Below are 20,982 nucleotides of genomic sequence, written 5' to 3'. Positions count from 1 at the left end.
GAAATTATTCAGGGCAAATAATAAAAATTATTTATCCAAAGTTATTTAAGCTATACCAAGATAAAATATTAATGGTAGTAGCTGATGGAGTAATACAAAGTTAAGAAAAGAGGGCAACAGTGTAATTCTGTTGACTGGTCAGTTGCACTGAGCTATACTAGTGTCACTTCCATATATTATTTAAAATACATATTAATGTAATGCACATATGTAGTGTCCCAAATCAAAATAAATGTTTGTTATTGTTTAATCATCAATTGTATAATCTAAACAAGCTTGCACTTCTGTCTTAAATATTTAAATTGATGTCATTAAATTGATTATTTTTTAATCAATTTAATTACATTTCAGTTAACGCTTTTTCTTACAGATAGTACTCAAAATTCCCTGTGGAGGGCAAAATCCATGATGAATAACAAGTAAAAAAAAATAATTAAGTAATAAGTAATTTGAACATACAAATGTTTGAAGAGACCAAAGTCGGATTTTTTGGGGTTTTTTTGTCTGCCAATGAATGTCAAATTCAAGCCTTGTACAATTTGCCCTGTGGAAAAGAGATTTTCCTTGAAAGTGAAGAGCTTGAAAAGTTGGATATGTTTATTGTAGGAAAACTTTTTTCAGAGTTTGAGGGATTTTTTTATTGTGTAAACGCAAGCTGTAATCTTCCAAAAACCTTCACAGAAGTTGAAACTGCTTGTGAGGAGTGTGAACTGGATGAGGTGTCAGCATGCTGCAGATAATCAGCAGTGAAGAAGTTGTTATTATCACAATTGCAAACAAGGGTAGAGTTCTTATTTGGAGTTCAAAACTGCCTTTCTTCTGCTGCCTGAGTGAGGCAACAAAGGGGGGGGGGTTCATCCACCCAGCCAGCAGAATACGAAAAATTTCAGCTTAAAAGAGAGACTCTAGCACTTTGCCATCATTATATCATATTCCATTGCCCTACACTTTTAATTTAAGTTCAACAGCCACTTAGAATGCTCCAAGATTTGTGAGTATTTTGGCAGAGAATGTCCATCTTTTTCACAGGAGACTAGACTGCTTGGTTTTGTTGGTTTGGGTTTGGGGTACAGCAAATATCAGTGACGATTTTTAAGTGAAATTAGAAAGGGAAAAAAAAAAAAGATTTGAAATACTATGCCACCAAGGCATTCAATAAAAATGTGTCTGGGATATTCTGCATCTTTGAATACTTTCCTTTTTTAGCTCTGGAAACCAGATTGTATGTAGTGCAGAATTGATCAAAGCAGTTAAGTGTCTGAAAAGAGAAAAGATTTGAGCTCTTGAGGCATGGTGTGTGATTTACAGTAACTGTGCTGCATTCCACAAGCCATAGCACAGAGGAGTGGACAAACGAAGCAAACATTTTATAATGCAGTATGTTTTTCCTTATTGTCTGAACTATTAGTTTTAAAATAGCTTTTGAAATTTCTGTGCTTTATACCAAAGCAAACATGAAAATATGTAAATTAATTTAAATAGAAGATGAAGAGTGGGGTGAATAATGCAACCATATGGTTACGTTGTGCTTGCACCAAAGTAGAATTCTTTATCGTGGTATTGTGACATACTTTGTGTCCAATAACTCATTTATTCTAGACCTCTAATTGTGCCAATATGCTTTCTTTTTAAGAGGAAGTGTTAGAGAACTTTTTTAGCTTTTTTAGAAAATACTGGGAATGCCTTGTTTTAAGGTTTTTGCTTCTCCTGTTTGATGTAACAAATATACTGGTGTTTATCTCCTGTGAAAGAGACATCAACAAAGATGGTATATGGGGAGTCTGTTTTTTTTTCAGTGGAAGATAAAAATAAAGCATGGGACAGTTATAATTTTGTTCTCAGCGTAGAAAATCTCAACAAGCAGGAGAAAATAAGGAGTGTTTGCTGCTTTCAGCAGTGTTCCTTCATTCTAGTTTATCTTTCTCTGAAATTACTGGGGGGTTTTGTTGCTTCTGATTAATTTAGGTAAACCAGGGATATCGTTCTTGGGGCTTGCTTTCTTGAAGGGCAGTTTCTTTTGTGCCTTTACTGTGTGATAGGCACATTTTTCTGCTGCAGTTGCAAACACTGAAAAGAATCCTAGTTTCTAGCTCTACCAGCTTTTTTGTGATATTTGGAATCCGTGAGGGCCATTAGTGATTTCAGAGTATCTGAAATCTGCTGTCTTGCATGACTACCTGCTAGGACTGTTCCTACACTGTCCTGCGATATTGAGGGAAACTTCAGGACCCTAAAGCAATTTAATCTGCGAGTGTGCACGTGTGTGTGTTTTTCTTTGGGGTCTTTTAATTAAACCAACTCTGGTTTATGCATGCGTGATTTTGGATCATGATGATAGAAAAGTTGGGTGTAATGTAGATATTTCTTGCTATAAGAACGCTTGCTTTGTGCCTGGATGTGAAACTCCTGGTTTTTTTGTGTGTTTGCCATGATTAAACGTTTTCCACCGATTTGTGCAGAAGTGTATTGGAAGACAGTCATGCAAGCGTTCTTGCATTTTCCACAGTCAGAACCCAAACTTAACTAAACTTGGAAATGTATTTTTATACGCAGATGATGTTGACCCATTAGTTCTGTAATGGAAACATCTGGCAGTTCATCTTCCATATTGTTTCGAATGCCTAATTTGTTGCACAAGATTTTGTTCTTTAAAGTTTGAGAGGGAGAGATGTGTCTGGTGTCATCTTGCCAAACTAGCTCAATAACTGATTTATTTTTCTTCTGGAATCATTTGGCAAACTGTCTGTTATGCATCAAGGTGTTTCTTAAAGGTAGCTTTTCTTTTGGGGAACTTTTTTTTTTCCTTTTCAATGCATTAAAGTTTCAATGATGGTGTTTTCAGATTCAGCAGAAACTGTCTTTGAGTATCTGCCAGCCTTAGTAGGTCATTTGATTTTGGTTGGTTCCCCCCCGACACTTCCCATTAGACTTATTTCCTGTATTTATGGGAGTATTGGAGGGAATAGGGTGGGTTGAACAAATGCCACAGAGAACCATTTTGTCTTAATGGTAACATCCCAGATGACTGGAACTTACTTTTATCTCTAAATTTTCTGGAACCAGTTAGGTGGTGGTGGGGTCTGTTATTCACAGAATTTGATCAATAAATTACTAACAGGTTTAATATTCCAGAATACTGTTTGTGTCACTCTTCAGTCTCAGATCACACAATGCATAATACATGTCACTTTTTATTAAAGTGTGCGTATGAAATTGCTGTTACGGACAGCTTCATTTTTCCTTTGAATTTTCTCTGTGAATAAAATGCATCCTGCTAACCCCTCCTCTGTGTAGAGTTGATAATTATGAAATTTAGTTGTTGACCAGAATCTCAGAGAACCTAAAACCGGTTTTCATCTCAGTTCTTGGTGTTAAACCAAGTGGATGGTTTTATGATTAGCTTATGAGATTGTCTAAGCTTCAAGGGTGGGTGGGTTGGTTGGTTTGTTTTTTAAAAAAGGAAGTAGGTTTAATGTGTGCATCCTAATACTTCAGCTGATCTCAACTGACACAACAAAACAGTTGTGTCTAGCTGCATACTCTTTTGATAGAAGATTGAACTATTTCATCTGTCCAGTAGTGCCACATACAGAAACTCTACTCTTTTGTTATTCCTTCTGCTTGGCATCAAGGGTAGTGGAATTAAAGGGAGGAAAGTGTAGCATCTCATCTGAATTAGCATCTGAGACTGGATTAATTATGCTCAGTGTCTTGTGTTTTAGGTAGTGACACAGCTCTTTGGATTAGCTTTTTGTGTTAGGCTTTGTCCTTCCATAATTCTGCCTCCTCCTTCTGTGGATCTCTCTCCTATTTTATTGAAGACTGAGGGTGGTTTTTTGTTGTTATTTTTAAAATTAGGAGTTCCTGAAGCATTTTCATAAAACATCATATTTCACTTTTTTTTCTGGCTTGTAGGTATCCAGGAGAAATACTCTAGTTAGAAAGCAGTGGACAAAGTGATTTAGGTTTTTTGCATTTTAATTTGGTTGAAATTGATGTCCGAAGACATCTGCTTGAAATGATCTTTCCTGTATATTATTGCTGGATAGGAGAATAGCTTGCGTTATTTTAATACAAAATATCTGTTGTTTGAAGCTTGATTCTTCAAGTTTGAAGTTAAAATTCCAAGGAGGAATGATAAACTAGTCATGCTGAATAAAAATAAAAAAATTTAAATTAGTATTTTGGCTGAGGGAAATGTCTTTCTTTTTAACTGATTTAAACAATTAAAATTTTAGATGTCATTTTAAAGATTCAGTAGATGTATATTATATGGGAAATGCAACTGCTGTAAGGGTCTAAAGCAAAACATCAGATTTCTTCTGTATTTTATTTTCATCCTGTTAATTATAAGATTATTAGCTGAATTACCACATTTATGTAACTATGAAGATGTGAATCCTTAGTCACATCCTGTGAAGATGTGACCTTTGACACGGTCATTGATGATAGATGTCTAAACATGTTGATGTGTGAATGGCAAAATTCTTATTCTTGTTTTTTATTCCAGGTAGGAGAAGACAAAGAGTGCATCGTCCTCGATCTCCAATATTGGAAGAAAAAGATATTCCACCCTTGGAGTTTCCTAAATCCTCAGAGGACTTAATGGTGCCTAGTGAGCATATAATGAATGTTATTGCCATCTATGAGGTACTAAGGAACTTTGGCACTGTTTTACGCCTCTCTCCTTTTCGTTTTGAGGACTTCTGTGCTGCTCTGGTAAGTCAAGAGCAGTGCACACTTATGGCAGAGATGCATATAGTGCTTTTAAAAGCAGTTTTACGTGAAGAAGACACTTCAAATACTACCTTTGGACCTGCTGACCTCAAAGATAGCGTTAATTCCACTTTGTATTTCATAGATGGAATGACGTGGCCAGAGGTTCTGCGGGTATATTGTGAGAGTGACAAGGAATACCATCATGTTCTTCCTTACCAAGAGACAGAGGACTATCCTTATGGACCAGTAGAGAATAAAATCAAAGTTCTGCAGTTCTTAGTGGATCAGTTTCTTACAACAAACATTGCACGTGAAGAGTTAATGTCAGAAGGTGTTATTCAGTATGATGATCATTGTAGGGTTTGTCACAAACTTGGGGATTTGCTTTGCTGTGAAACTTGTTCAGCTGTGTACCATTTGGAGTGTGTGAAACCGCCTCTCGAGGAGGTACCAGAAGACGAATGGCAGTGTGAGGTCTGCGTAGCACATAAGGTGCCTGGAGTAACTGACTGCGTTGCTGAAATCCAAAAAAATAAACCGTACATTCGACATGAACCTATTGGATATGACAGGCATAGACGAAAATACTGGTTCCTGAACAGAAGAATCATTATGTAAGTAAACTAATAATTTAGTATTTTCTGAACAATAATACTGTATTGTATGTATTTTTAATATATCTTTTTAAAAGATTCGGGGAATCTTTCATACTCTTACTGTTTTTTTTTTTATATTCTATGTTTATATTCAATCACATGCAGTATGTGGTATATCATTCAGATCGTTCAGCAGGATGTCGTGGTCAGCCCGAAACTGTTGATATCCTAATTTTTCCATTGCCTCACACATGATTTCCTACCTTCTGTTTCCAGAAGATGAGTTGAAAGTTTGATTTTTCACAAAAACCTTGGTTGTGAAGGACATGTAGCTGATACTTTTTGCTCTAGTTACCTGTGCTTTAATAACTTACAGATAGTTTCCTCTGTGCTTGGGTTTTGTATCTTTCCTTCCAAACTGTTGAGGAAAAGATTGTTTAAAGATGGGTTTGTCACACTGCTCTAATGTACTGGCAGAACGATTATATTGTGCTTGCCATATGCTGGGAATTTGCATAAAAAAATCCAGAGAGTCACTGGGGAGGTGTTTTTAAGATAAATAGGCAGGCGCCTCCTCCCTCCCCCCAATATGTAGGCAGGTTGTTAATTACTTTTGACTAAACTTGATCTATGAAACAATGCTTTTTTCCCAGTGAATTGAAATATTTGATGTTCAGAAAGTTTTGATACAGGCAGTACTTCAACCTATTTTAAACTAAATATTATTTCTAATATTAATTTCTAATATTATTCTAATAACTTATATTATTTCCAGCCTACCAATATCTGAAGGGAGCCTACAGGAGAGCTGGAGAGGGACTCTTTGTCAGGAAGTGTAGTGACAGGACAGGGGGTAATGGTTTTAAGTTGGAAGAGGGGAGATTCAGATTAGATATTAGGAAGAAATTCTTCACTGTGAGGGTGGTGAAGCACTGGAACAGGTTGCCCAGGGAGGTTGTGGCTGCCCCATCCCTGGAAGTGTCTAAGGCCAGGCTGGATGGGGCTTTGAGCAACCTGGTTTAGTGGAGGTGTCCGTGCCCATGGCAGGGGGGTTGGAACTCGATGATCTTTAAGGTCCCTTCCAACTCTAATGATTCTATGATTCTAAAATAAATCAGCCAGGTGCTTCTTGATCCTTTGAAATCTACACACGTGAAAATTATTTCTCTACCACGTTGGTAGTGATTTTAACTGCACTAGAAAAGACATCTTCAAATGTTAAATGTATTGAATATTTTTTTTAGTGATTTTGCATTCCTGTTAAGAGTTCAGTGGGCAAATTATTTTTTTCAGAGATCATAAATCAAGTTTTATGAATGTAAGCTTTGTATTCTAATGGGGATTTATTTAAGGAGGAAAGACATCAGTATTCCGTTTCAAATCAAAATAGATGAGAACTGTAAACAATGCAGCAAAAGGAAAATTTTTATTGGATTTTCCATTTTGCTGATTTTTTTGTTAGCGATTAAAATAATTTAAAATGTAAATAGAGAAGTATTTTTAGGTTTACAAAGACAAGAAGAAATGCAGTTCATCCATTAATTGTTTCCTGACTGTCTTTCGTATTCTTATGCAGACCATCTAGGTTGAAAGACTCTTTCCCTGCTCGTCTTGATCCTTCCTGTTGCCATTAGATATTGTGCCTTCTGCTAGTGTAAATGTCTGTGCGTGCTTCCAGAACAAGTTACTCCTGAAGTATGTGGTTTGGGTGAAAAATTTTTGAAATCCTTCTGATAGAATTGGAAGAAAAACCAGATATGCCGTTGTTCTGGTAGATCTGCAGCAGTAGTACTCTGTAACAGTGCGGTGCAGGATGGACAGAAACAACCCAATTCCACTAGACTTTTCATAGAACTTTGCCATAATTAAATTTATGCATAATGCACCTTAAAACTTCATGCTAAAGCCACCTCATAAAGGGACAAAAGTATTTACTACATAACTAAATTCCAGGGAAACACAGCTTTAATAATTTACATAGATATTAAACTCTGTACTTTCATTTTTCATGTCCTTTAGATTCAGTCAGCATGCTGTATTGCAAACCCAACCATTTCGCATATATATACTGAACAGGATCAAGCCACACCTGGTACCTTGGATAACTGAAGAATAACTTAACTGATAACCTGAGATTCATGAATGATATTATCATATCAGCTTTATTAAAATGAATAGAATGTATTCACCAATGCCATGTGATCAAATATATCAGAGGAAATGAATGGATCTAAAAATAATCTGCACAAACACCGGTTTGAAATCTTGCCCAGGGGGGATTAGAGAACTGAAATCCTAAATTCTTGCATTTTTTTTATTTTTCAAAGGGGTTTTTAGGGCTTTTTACTACTTCTCCCCTCTCCCCTTATAAATCTTATAAATCTGTCATACCAATGGTTTTCCCATCTTTTAAAGGGTTTTGTGGACTTGTTCACTGATACTTTTATTTCCACACTTATCACTTCCTGAGGGTAATAAGCTTTGTTTACCGCATCACTGTGGTTTTGTTTCTCTTTTCCACCTCTTTTGTTTTCACAAAGATGGAAAAGTGGACACTGAGGAGGTCTCCTCTCATACATCCCTATAAGAAAATATCAACAGGATTAAAAAAAAAAGGGCAAGAGAAAATGAATTCCTGAGTTTTTGTTTCAAGCTGTTAACAAATGTAGTATGATGTCTCTGGATCAGTTGCATTTGTTTTGCTTGTGAAGGTTATTTCTGCAAGTTAACAAGTCGGAAAGTTACAACTTTGACTTGCATTCTCCTAGGTAACTGCTGCAGTGTTTTAACAAGTTATCTTTCCAGAAATATTGAGATGCATTGGATTTGTCAAACGTCTGTGAAAGAAGATAATGAAACATTGTTTGGCTTTCATTTTGATAGCAGAAATAAGACACAAATTGTTAATTCCCGAGTTGAATGCATCTTCCTCGATGGCCAAAACCAGTTTCAGCTTTTTTATCTGCAAGATTTGTCATGCTGTTTATGTTCCTATTGGATGCTCTTCTATTTTCTTCAATTAATTAAAAAGGTCTTGGATCATTATTTGAATAGATTACTTTAAACATTTTACTGAATTCTTCAGTTTCTAACTGTATTAGCATGGAATTCAGGAAGGGGTGTATCTACTTCACTATTACTTTACTTGACATTTTCTAGCATCTTCTGCGTTGTCATTTTTATCAGTCTTAAAACTTGCCTCTAAAGCCTGCCAGTGAATAGTTCCTGGCAGTGAAGGAGGCTGAAAGAGTTAGGGAAATATTCATGTGATTCTTTTCTTCCTTCCTTGGCCTCACTTAATGAATGTGACTCAGTGGCATCCTCCGGAGACGAAGCAAACCTGTCCAGCACCGACCTGGCAAAGCTGCCTGGCTCCTCGGAGAAAAACGCCAGGAATCGGTCCTTGCATCTTTCCATCTTCTTTTTATGATACCCTCTCTGATTTCTTCAAAGGGTGAAAGTAGTGTCCCTTTAGCCCATGCAAGAAGGTGTTCAGGGAAAGATAGCTTAAATCTTTTAATTGTTAATTTAAGTCTTAACTAACTTTGCGAAAAAGGATTGCATAGAACAATTTCTGCTGTAGTTCTTTGACATTTAGTGAGTTGGTAATGAGCACTCCAAGGCTTCCACTGGCATGCACCTCAACCTTGACAAGAAAAGCAGTCTGACCAAAGAGGAGTTTCGTGTAAGCGTAGGTGCCAGCAAGCTTGTGCCGTTTCCTTTCTGTCTGTGCTTTTGTCAAGAGAAAACTCTAATTCCTGAACTTCTGTTACTATGGTTGTGATAGCCTTCAATTCAAGAGAAATTCTGTGCTCAAAACCCTGTAAAAATTAAGTAGAAGGGAAGTAAAATACTCTTGGATAACCTCATTGTCCACTTCCAGAATATTATCTGAGCAGTTCTTTAATGGATAGGTCTCGAGTCACACGTGGAAAGATTAGCTCTAGGTGCCTTCTGCAGAATATTCTCTTTGTGGTCTCATGTCTCGATTCTTCGGTGTCCCTCTGGGTTTTATCGGCCTGTAACATAGCATACCTTTACTGGTACTTTTTCTTGAGTTACATAGGGAAATTGAAGATAACAGCTAATTCCTATTCAGTCCAATGGAACACTAGAACAGAAGGAACTAATGGGAAAGGAAAAGACAGATGCTTCTTGGGATTTTCAGGTGACATACATACCCATCCTGGATGCATTAGCACAGCTGTAGCAGTTTCAGATTTGCGAAGTGGAGGGAGAAAGTGGAAAAAGAAGAAAACACTTGGTTGATCACTGTCAAGATTTAAGCAAGGTGTACCAGCCTCTCTGCCTTTCTGCCTCTCTGGCACGTGGGTATTAGCATAGCCTGACTTCATGGAATGGTGAGACTTTAGAAAGCCTCCGCATTGTTGCATATCTAGGTCATATAAGATGATGTAGAAATGGCATATCTATCTAGCAAATAATCATGTAATGAGCTAGGGGTTCACAATGAAAGGTTAAAGTTCCCTTTAAGAAGTAAGTTGAGAAGTAATTAAAGTATGAACTTAGCAACAGTAGTATATTGTGCAGTCATGTTTGTAAGCAGAGCAGCCTTGCACTTGCTGCTTTGCCAGCGTCCTGCTCTCGCCACTTCCATTGGGCATTTGCCAGGGAAATGCAGAAGGCATACTTTCCTTCTTACTTAAGCATTTTGTTTCATCCTTTTCTTTCCTCTTGCTGTATAAAGCTATGTTCTTGCATTCCCATCTCCCCTTCCATCTTAGGTTTTGGGTGTTTGCTTTTATCTTCCTTTTCTGTGGGTTTTGTTCACAAAGAATAACAAAGGTGCTGTCATTCCTATTCTTGTTAGTAAATAACCTTCTTGATTTAGAGGAAACATGGGTTAAATAATAATTTTTCTTTAACATGGAAGTCTACAGGCATTGAATATTCCATAGAGTTAAATGATTGTCATTGTTATGATCTGTTACTTTTTGATGTGTAACCTGTGGGCAGTCGTCCTGAAATGAGCTTTTTTCTGAGAAAACATGTGGAACTTAACAATGCTAACCTGGTAAAACTAATGGAAAGTTACTGGTAGCCTGGAGGAGTAAACAGAGAGTAAAGTAGGATTAGTTGCTTTTTATGAGCAAAGCCCTTTGAGAGAAATTATAGTATTTCTTTGCAATACACCAGGTTTTATAATCAAAACCAGAAGTCTACTTTGTAGTAATGATTATGATAAATTAGCAGTTGAATTTTGAGTAGTGTTGCTGTTATTAGCTTCATAATCACCTTATTTTAGTAGTATTCTGGTTGAGTTGCAAATCTTACAGTTGTTTCATAAACAGAATGTGGAAAATAGTAGACAGATGATGATGAAGTTGCCTTAATGAGTGTCTGGCTTTCTGAATGTCTGAGGCTGGCTTTTGCTGTCTATAACATATAATCCATATGGAGGCTGCTAGTCAAGAGGAACACAAACCAAACCTTACAAGGGCAGATCTTTCAAACTACAGTGTTTTCCATACCTGTTGACAATTTGGGTTAGGATTATTAGTGAGCCATAGGTCTGTAATGCTTCTACAGGTAGTATAAGTGTAGCAATAGTTTAGCTCCTCTTCCACCTGTGAAGGCCAGGCTGATAAACCGTTGTGTCACCTGTAGGGTGTTGGTGGCATTGGGAGTGCTGGGGTGTGTTGCGAAAATGAGTTGTCCCGCCCACAGCCTGCCTGGACCTGGCTGCTGCTCTCACCAGGACCTGACAAGCCAAGCTGAAGGCAAGCAGCCTTCTGCAGAACCACGTGGAGTGTCTTCCTTCCATTCGCCAGGTCCCTGGGAGAGCCTGGTACCCAAGATATTTCTGGAGTTCCTTCAGGTCTGGTGGCCCTGTTGAGATGCTTTGGACACTGTGATCCTCCAGTAGTTTTGTCTCAGCTCATGGTGTCATGGAGTGACCCAGATAAAAAAATGTTGCAATCCATTGATCTTTTGAAATGATTGTATTGTGATTCTTTTGACCTTACTGATACTCTCACAGGTGAATGCCTTGGAAATTCTCATGTAAAATATTTTATGAATGTGGCATTCTACACTTCGAATTTCCTAACTTTGCTATTCGTGAATATGCAGTCAGAAACACCACCCGGCATGGATTCTGGAGCCATATCAGAAAATTGTTTGAGTAGATTACTGGTTACAGTAGTGAGAATACAGTGAGAATAATCCTTGTTGCCAGATTGGACAAACCAGTTTTAAGGAGACTCTTCAGAAGCTTTCCTGAGGAAGCTGTCATGAGAACTTCTGAGGGGGTGAAAAAAGGGCAGGAAGTGAGAAAGGAGTATTTGGGTACTAAACTGGCTGTATATGAGTGTCCTCATGTTATTTGTTTATTCACATTCAGATGTTGGCATTTAATATTTTTCTGCAAAAAGTAGGCTGATATTCATTTTTGTCATTTATCCAGATATTTTAATATTTTTTTTTTTATACTCTTACAGAGAGGAAGATTCAGAAAGTGAGAAAGATAAGAAAATCTGGTACTATAGCACAAAGATACAGCTGGCAGAGTTAGTTGAATGCCTAGACAAAGATTACTGGGAAGCTGACCTATGTAAAACTCTGGAAGAGATGCGTGAAGAAATTCATCGGCACATGGATGTGACAGAAGACCTTACTAATAAAGCAAGGGGCAACAACAAGTCTTTCCTTTCTGCAGCAAATGGTAAGAATGTTTTGTTTAATGGAAATAGATGTTGCACTTCGAATCAAATACTAGTGTATATTTATTTTATTATAAGAAGTTTATAGAAGTTAATGGAGAAGTTTGATGCAGGTGTATCAGCACAGCTGACTTCTTATAGGACTATGTTTCATGTATTCCAAGGGACTTGGAGCGGCAAAAATATTAGAGCTCCAATGTTATGGAAAGCATGGAAGAACACGTCTCCTCTGCACTTCCCCACCAACTTAATTTATCTACCTTGGAGCAATAAATAACAATATAAATCTGTGAAAGTTTGACCTTTGGTTCTAGGGAAGATGTGAAGATTAGATGCTCAGGGTTAAAAATGGATTTAAGTCGTCACTATATAAATTCATAACTGAGAAATCAATAATTAGATCTTTGGAATTATTTCTTTTAAGTGGGGAAAAGTGGTAAGAAGTTGGATGTTATCTTTTGTCTCATTGAAAAGAGGTATTTATGTCATGTTATTTTTGCTCAGTGGCTCTGTAGGTGGTGGTTTGTTGTTTATTGATGACAACATACTTTCTGTTGTAGATGAAATTTTGGACATTATCAGAGCAAGAAAAGGAGAAATAGTGGAAGATAGAAACACAGCAGATGATGAAGAGAAGGCCAAAAGTGATGTTGATAACGACCAGACAGATGCTGAGAGAGGCAAGGAAGAATCTGGAGGCCAAGATAAAATTGAGGAAACACCCACCGAGGAAGATGCGGAAAAAGTGAAAACAGAAGGTAAAGAAACTATGCTTTACTGCATAGTAAAGCAGTAAAGACTGCACTTTAACAACTTCATTTAAGATCCTCACATTTCTTTAAGTGTTAATGGGATATTTATTTTTTAATAATTCTCTATGTTATTTTTTACATAATAGGTGATATTTGTCCGTTTCTTTGTGGTTGTATATTTTAATTGTTTTTCTTGTTAAGTAATTTCAACAGTTTTTTCCTACTTTTCAACTTAAACACGGCTAGCTTGTCTATACCTTGGCTTGAGGTACAGGTGGCACTTACAGGTTGCAATCAACACATTTGTAGTAAGCAATATTACATCATTTTTAACATTTTCCTCATCAGAATTAGTTTATTCTTTGATTTTGAGACAGTATTGTCTCACAGAAGACAAAAAAAGGAGGAAAAAAAAAAAAGGAAAGGAGAAAGCTCATTGTTTTTCAGCATTATCAAACAGACAAACAAAGCTGCTGAAGTTGCTTTCTATGCATGATGCCAAATGACATCCTAAGACATACTAAAGAATATCCCTAAAGTTTTGTTGTGCGTTTTACTATAGAGGCAACAGTCGTTGGGGATAAAAGTAACTCTGTGACACCAAGCACTGATGACAACACCACAAATCCTTCTGCAGGAGAGACTAGTTGCTCTGAAGGGAAGAACGCAATGGGGTGTCAGTCAGAAACCCTTGATAGCAACAACGTGGCAGAGAAGAAGGTGGCATCAGAGCTCCCTCAGGAACTCTCAGGTACAGAAGGCACTGTTACCGATGCCTCTGTAATTTGGGGAATCTGTGCAGTTTTTCTATCTGGTTTGTCCACTAAAACCATTCACAGCATATATCACTCATGCTGTTTGCTTGCAGTGCCATCCTTTACTGCTACGTTGTCATTAACATTTCAAAGTTAATTTTCTTGCAGCTAGTGCTTGAAATTTGTGGTCCTCTGACACTAGCATTTGTTTCCATGCCTTCCAAAGATGACTATGGCTAAGCTTTTTATGTTCTATTTTCTATATATTTTATTTTTCCATAGTGATTCATAATGATTGTTAGCATCCTATCAAAGTTTATTTCAAATTCTAATTTGCTACTGGCTTGTTTATTATTTTAACCTCTCATTTACTGTATAAATTACTAACAAACAAAGTATTATCATTCACAGGAGTAAACCATTGCACTGAAATGTCAAGATTAAAGTTGCCATGCTAGGAATTTTAAACAGATTTCAGAATTAAAAGCATAGAGGTTCTTGTATTTTAATGTGTTTTGTTCTGCCATGAAAAAAAACATCCAAACTTTAGATTTAGAAATACACGGTACTCGGTTAGGTGTAACATAAATTATCAGTGTGGTATTTTAGAATGATATTCTATTACATTTAGAATTATATTCTATTACAAGCTTTACTACATAACCAAATGTTGTTCTAAACATCTGATTACCGTTAAAATAATCAGAATTTTCAGTTCTTAAAAATGTAAAAATAATCTGTGATGTAGCCATACTCAGTCTTTTATGTTTTAAAAAGTGATACTAAATGTTTTCTCTCCTACAGAAATAGTTCTCCATTAAGATGCAGATTGCACTTCTTGAACTTGCAAATTTGAATGCATCCAAACCTTGTAATAAACCTTATTAACAGGAGGAGAAAATGAAAGTTAAGATTAATCCCTAATCTGGAAGCCTCATAATACACTTTTTTAATACTGAAAATGTCCTAGCGCACGGAACAAAAAGCATACATTTTAGATATTTGACCAAATAATATTTTTGCCTGTTCTCATATTTTTTTTATTCCATTTTAAAGCTAAAGTAACTGTGTAGAGGTATAATGGAAAAGATACTTACCCTATAACCTTTGTTCCAGACACATTTATGGGTTCATATTTTATTTTAAAGATTCACTGATATATTTATCATTATTTTTTTATTATACTTTCACAGGTATCCTTCTCCTTCCAAAGCCTCTGGTTTGTTTTTAAATTAGTGGGCTTTTTTTTGTAGGAAAACGTGTGTGTGTGGAGAGGGCTCTTCCTCAAATCTAACTTACTGTAGTCATAGGGATACTTGTGTTCCTGTTACGAAATTTCAGTTTGAGACTCTTGTTTCAGAGGGAGGGAGAGATACCGAACTGGTATCGGTGAGGCAGCTACCCCCAAAGAGGGTGGGAAAATAAGAGTAAAGTGGAAAGCTAGATGAGAATGTCTGTGACCATCCTTGTTAAATGGAATTTAGATATGAGGTTGTTATTAAGAGTCTAGTTTGAGTGCTTCCACTCTCCTCCAAACAGCAACCACCACAAATAGTTTCTTTTTTTCTCTTAGTAAGAAGGGCAATGGATTGAACAGTGGTGGCCACCCATTTGGCAAAGCCAGAAATCAAGATACTTTCAGGTTAGGGATCTTCTAAGAATCCCAGAATATTTACCTAATCATCTTTCTGCTAGGAGTGAATATTTCACAAAAAGGAGGTTTTTGCCTGTCATCTTTCTTAACAACAGAATCCCTGATGTTTTGGAAGAATTCTAGAAACAGAAAAAACTCTTGTATTTTATAAACAACTAAGCTGTGTCTTTTGTGCACAAAACCAAGACAATGTTGTTTTGAGGGATGGTGGCTTGTTCTTACTGGGAAGCTGGAGTGATTTATTCCTAGGTAGCCACGATCACTGATGCTCTAGTCAAAGGTTAAACTCGGGCAGTACATCTTAGCAACATGTGCGGTGACAGTAATGTCCACAGCTGTCAGGGACAGCAACAAGGACAACTGCAGACCAAGAACCTGTTTGCCTTACTGAGCTTGAAACACCATCTAGTCCCATCAGATTGTAAGAAAGAGGCTGATATTTTAAGTTTGGGGAGGAGGAGTTTAGATATAGAGTGATGCCAATTGAACTGAAATCTGTGGAATTCCTCAGAATTAATGTGCTGGAAAAAAAAAAAATAAAGACTCAGTGGAAAACTGGAGGGGGACTGAAAGGTGTGTGCTTTGAGGAACAGCTAAAGCACAAGAAAATCAAAAGAGGTAAAATTGTAGAAGTTGCAGGAAGACCAAATTTCATTAAATCTGCAAAACAAAATCTCAGTAGAGGGTTCTCTGTGTGTGCATCTGTAGAAAAAAATTGTCTTGTATTTAAAATACATTCATATTTCATCCAAGTATGAATTTCAGTTCTTCAGATCTGCAAAAGTTGTAACTGCTTGAAACAGAACAAAAAATACTTTCATGGATACAGTGCTTTGGAGGAAATTAATATTCTATGGGTATTTCTGTCCAGTCCAGCTAAAGATGTTCATTTGACTTTTTTTTTTAATGAAAAACTTAAAGCTAGAAAGAATTGCATTTATCCAATTAAAAACAAACAAACAAAAAAAGCAAACAAAAAAACAACAAAAAAACCCCCTAAAAATTAAGTTGTTCTTTTGTAGAAGAAATTGGTCAGATGATCCCCAGCAACAGCAGCAGCGTATCTGCTGCACCTCTGCAGCCAGATGCTGAAAACAGCAACGGGAGTGAGCTGGGCTCTGGGCAGAATGATGCCATTAAGACACTTGATGATGCTGAAAATGCAGAGGGGGAATCCCAGACTTCAGAAGACATAGGTAATAATAATAATAGTGTCTCTAACTTTCATTTTATGCATCTTCTCTTTTTACTTTATAACTTGCATCCATCAATGGAGAACTTACAATTTTAAAGTTTGCTTTAAAAAGCTTTTTTTTTCCTGGGCAGGAGAGAAATCTAATGGTGAAAGAAGTGATTCGCCAGGCACAGGAAAAGGCATGCCAGGTTCGACGCGAATGCTCACAAGATTACGAAATCCAGATAGCAAGTTGAGCCAGATGAAAAGCCAGCAGGTTGCTGCTGCGGCACATGAAGCAAATAAATTATATAAAGAAGGCAGAGAGGTTTGTGCACAACTTGGAAAACTCAAAGAAGTACGAAAACTGTTTTAGAAAACTGATTCTATTTTTTTTTTTTGTAAATAAAAAAAAACAATTTTGGGAGACTATGGAGGCACTTAAAAAAAAAAGTAGTAATAACAAATTAGCAAAAGGTGAAAATGTAATATCACAGGAAGCTTTTTTTCCTCTTTCTCCCTTGCACTTGCTCTCAGAGTCGCTATCTGCAGAGTGGTTTGAGAGCGACCTGACCCAGTGCACCTCCTTTCCTTTAACGTGCTGGTCATAAAAGTTAGGGAATTGTTTACTGTATAGCTAATAATAAGTTATGTGCATTTTTTCCCACTTCTGTCTTCAAATTTCTCGGAACTGGTATGCCAAAACTACAACTTTACAGTGGTTTGTGTTTGATTATTGTTTGAGTAGCTCGGTAATAGCCACATTCCAGTTCATAACAAATCTGTACTGGCAGAGTATGGTCATTTAAAGACAGTTATTGCAAAATTGTAGCACTGCTTGATGCAGGCAAAAGTGAAATCTCTCTCTCATGTCTGACAGTTGGTATAAATTTTTTGTATGGCTGTAGCTTGTTTGTTGTTTTTTTGGTGGTTTGTTTTGTGGTGTGCTTTTTTTTTTTTTTTTTAAGTAGCCCAGCTTCTTCAGGAGAGAAGTGTTTAAATGTTAAGAGTTCATTGCAGTTAGTTGTCTGCATATTGTTTGGTGTATTAATTTTACTTTTGTTAGCATTTAGCATATTTATTCATAAACCTCTCAAATTTGGAACTGAGCGATGAGTAATGAAATCAGTGATGTTATCCATGCCATGTTTTCAAAGTCAAAGATTTTTGTTTGCTTAGCTACATGTATGAATTCTGGGATTTACCCAGGAGGGGTTTCACAGAGAGCTGACTTAAGTTTAGCGAAGTGTATTCCCAGAGCTGTCCCCCTCAATTGGCGCAGTTCAGACCAGCAAACAGGGTTCCTGTTTGACTTCCTGAGGAGCCTGCATGATGGTTTTTTTTAATGTTAAAGTTGATCTTTGGGAATATCCTAGCTCTATGTAGAGTCAGTGATTAAGTACCTATATATAGTATACTGGATAAACAGTTATTTATTTCTACAGACTGATGCAAGGTATTTTTATTATTTTATATATAGACAGTTGAAGCCTAAATCATAACTAAGTAAATAGAAGTATTTGAAACTTAAGTGAATCTTTAAAATCACTCTTTCTTTCACAAGGTTCTGGTGGTCAACTCTCAAGGTGAAGTCTCCCGAATGAACACAAAGAAGGAAGTTGTCATGAAAGGAAATATCAACAATTATTTCAAACTGGGGCAAGAGGGGAAGTACCGTGTTTATCATAATCAGTACGCCACTAATTCATTTGCATTGAACAAGCACCAGCACAGGGAGGACCACGACAAGAGACGACATCTCTCACATAAATTCTGTCTGACTCCTGCTGGAGAGTTCAAATGGAATGGGTCTGTACATGGGTCCAAAGTTCTTACCATATCCACTTTGAGGCTAACTATTATTCAGCTAGAAAACAATATCCCAGCATCATTCCTTCACCCTAACTGGGCTTCCCACAGGTAAATTAATAAATGAAAATGTATATTATCTTGCTTTACTTGTATTTTTGCTAACAGTTAATAAGCAACGGTCTTTGTTTTTTCAAAATTGGTGATTTCCAAGCACCGTGTGCTCCAGGGTATTAAAATATAAGTTAATGTTTGTGTTTTGTGATGGATGGCTAAAAGGATTGCACATTTGAATAAAGTATTAAAATATAGGAGGTTTTATCCTACCATTAAATCTATGCTGTATTAGTGCATGTATATGTTTCAGGTTTTTATCTTTTTTCCCATTTAGGTCTAACTGGATTAAGGCTGTTCAGATGTGCAGCAAACCTAGAGAATTTGCGCTAGCGCTGGCTATATTGGAATGTGCAATTAAACCGGTTGTCATGCTGCCAATCTGGCGGGAATCGTTGGGGCACACTAGGTAAAATAAATAAACATAAAAAAATCTTTTTGAATATGAGAACTCCACTTACAATTACTAGTTTCTCTAAGCCTGGAAGAATTATGTTTCATTTTAGTCAGTCATTCGGCACTTGAAGTGTTTTTTCTCAACCAGAAACACTGAAAATACATTATTTTTATAGTGTCGTTGCTCCTGCAAAGCAAGCTGGTTTTCTTTCTGTGAGCCACAGTCTCAAAGTGACACAATTTTGTGAGACTAGAAGAGCAAATTTCAACACAGTTCAGTGGAGTCTCTCTTTTGTGTCTCGTGTTGTAGAAACCAAATTGAAATGTGTCTGGGGTTAGACCCAGTTGTGGGCAGTGGTGTTTGCCTTACTGGAAGAGCCAAAAAAAGCAGTGTTCCTATTGCAAGTAATACATATAACCTGATACTGGGCTTTCCTCTTAACTTCAGATAATTAAATTATTCAAAGGGGTGGTGTATGCTGCTGTTTGACTTCTTACAAGATCCGGTACTAAAATTTACTTAAATCTATATGTATTAGATTACGCAGAATGACAGCACTAGAAAGAGAAGAAAAAGAGAAAGTGAAAAAAAAGGAGAGAAAACAAGAAGAAGAAGAAACAATGCAGCAAGCTACATGGGTGAAATACACTTTTCCTGTCAAACATCAGGTAAGGTTTTCTTTTATGTGAAGAAAAAAAAACATACCCAGAATTTGTTGATTTCATACTCTTTATCTGTTTTCATTTTAAACTTAAAATTTTAATGTCATTGCATTACTGCCTGTCATTGGAGTAGGAACCATATCCACATATTCGAGCATATAATCTTGGTCTGAACTAAACCTGATGTGTATTATGCTCTTAGTAACGCTGCCCGAGTTGACAGATGTTTGTCTGCAGAACTCAGCCTTTCCTAATGGACAGGTTCTAGGTGGTTAATGGAATCTTGTCGGTATGTCTGTCCCTGTTCAGTGCTCCCACCCCTACTTCCCCCCAAAAAAAGTAACCCTTTACTTTGGAAGGTATATAATATGGTGGGAACTACTATAGAAAGCTCTTTATGTTCTCCTACAGGAGACATTAAATACTTTTGTTAGGGTGGTTCTTTGCTCTGAATTTACTTGTTGTAACAAATACAGGTCGATTCAAAATCTTTCAGCTTTTAGGTATATTCTCAGAGTTACACAGATCTTAGATGTTACTATTATGGAATCAACTATCAGCAGATATATCTTTAATTTGAGATAGATCGTTATTTCACAAATATACTTCAACTTGCTTGAAAAAGTCTGAATTAAAGTTCGTTGTTTTGGTTGTTTGTTTTTTTTTAAATCATCTTAGGTTTTTAAATGAACGCGTACATTAATAATGCAGCAAATAGCACTGTTGAAACTACTATTTTTTCCAGGTTTGGAAGCAAAAAGGAGAGGAATATAGAGTAACGGGATATGGTGGCTGGAGCTGGATTAGTAAAACACACGTCCACAGGTTTATGCCCAAACTGCCTGGAAATACTAACGCAAATTACAGAAAGTTGCTACCAAGTAAGTGTCTGCATTGCTTATGGTTTTTTTTTAATTACTAACATACTGCATTTTATTTTTTATTCAGTTAATTATTTGTATGTGATGTTTCTTATGTAGATTTTGTTACAAATAGTGTTCCAGAGAAGCTTTTTTTGGATTTCTGCTAATGTTTGTTGATATAACCATGTCCGGTTGTCGTAGACATTTTTTAGCTACATTAGATTGTTTCAAGTATGACGTTGTGTGTAATATTTGTACAGCTTCATATAGCCTTATTTCAATTAAAGGTAGATAAAAATTATGTAGATAAGCACAATCAAAAAGTAACATCTAAAATACTGCTGTACATGCACGCTTTTCTTCTCCCTCCACGTTGACAGAACACTGTTAACCAATTTTATCTGATAGCAATAGTTTTATAAGGGGAAAGAAATTTATTTATTTAGAAAGTTCAAAACACACCTTCTTGCTTATTTATTCCGTGGATTTATATTAAGAAAGAAAGGTTTTGTACAGTTGACTTCTAGGATGAATCCCGAACTGTATGAGGCTTATTTATAATAATTTAATCTTGAGTTTTCTTTTAAAATTTAGAAAATGGCAGCCCACCCTATATTATGTATCAAAATTATTTCTTTCTTCAAATATTGAAGTAATACTTTCCCTGTTGCTTTTAACTGGAACAAACACAAAATGGATGCTGCTGCTTTTAGTGTTGTCTGTATGATTGTTAAATTAGATTGGTCTTGGTTTCTGTATTGCAATTAATAACCACTAGAGTTAAGCACAGTCATTTGAATACTA

At 36.4% G+C, this 20,982-nt stretch overlaps 1 protein-coding gene across 1 annotated transcript in view; it reads left to right on the top strand.

The window, feature by feature from the left end:
* The window catches only part of BPTF (bromodomain PHD finger transcription factor), a 55,812-nt gene that overhangs the window by 8,119 nt on the left and 26,711 nt on the right, over positions 1–20,982 (top strand). Inside the window, exons 2-11 of the mRNA XM_074160089.1 lie at positions 4,511–5,333; positions 11,777–12,000; positions 12,559–12,756; positions 13,388–13,501; positions 16,182–16,355; positions 16,486–16,661; positions 17,898–18,253; positions 18,534–18,665; positions 19,192–19,321; positions 20,061–20,196. Of these exons, the coding sequence (XP_074016190.1) occupies positions 4,511–5,333; positions 11,777–12,000; positions 12,559–12,756; positions 13,388–13,501; positions 16,182–16,355; positions 16,486–16,661; positions 17,898–18,253; positions 18,534–18,665; positions 19,192–19,321; positions 20,061–20,196 (2,463 nt within the window). The remainder of the gene's footprint in view (positions 1–4,510; positions 5,334–11,776; positions 12,001–12,558; positions 12,757–13,387; positions 13,502–16,181; positions 16,356–16,485; positions 16,662–17,897; positions 18,254–18,533; positions 18,666–19,191; positions 19,322–20,060; positions 20,197–20,982) is intronic.

This window comes from Numenius arquata, chromosome 17 (genome assembly GCF_964106895.1).
Source record: "Numenius arquata chromosome 17, bNumArq3.hap1.1, whole genome shotgun sequence".
In the NCBI taxonomy this organism is placed as follows: Eukaryota; Metazoa; Chordata; class Aves; order Charadriiformes; family Scolopacidae; genus Numenius; species Numenius arquata.
The sequence above is the reverse complement of the archived record's forward strand: the minus strand, read 5'-3'. Positions and strand labels throughout refer to the sequence as shown.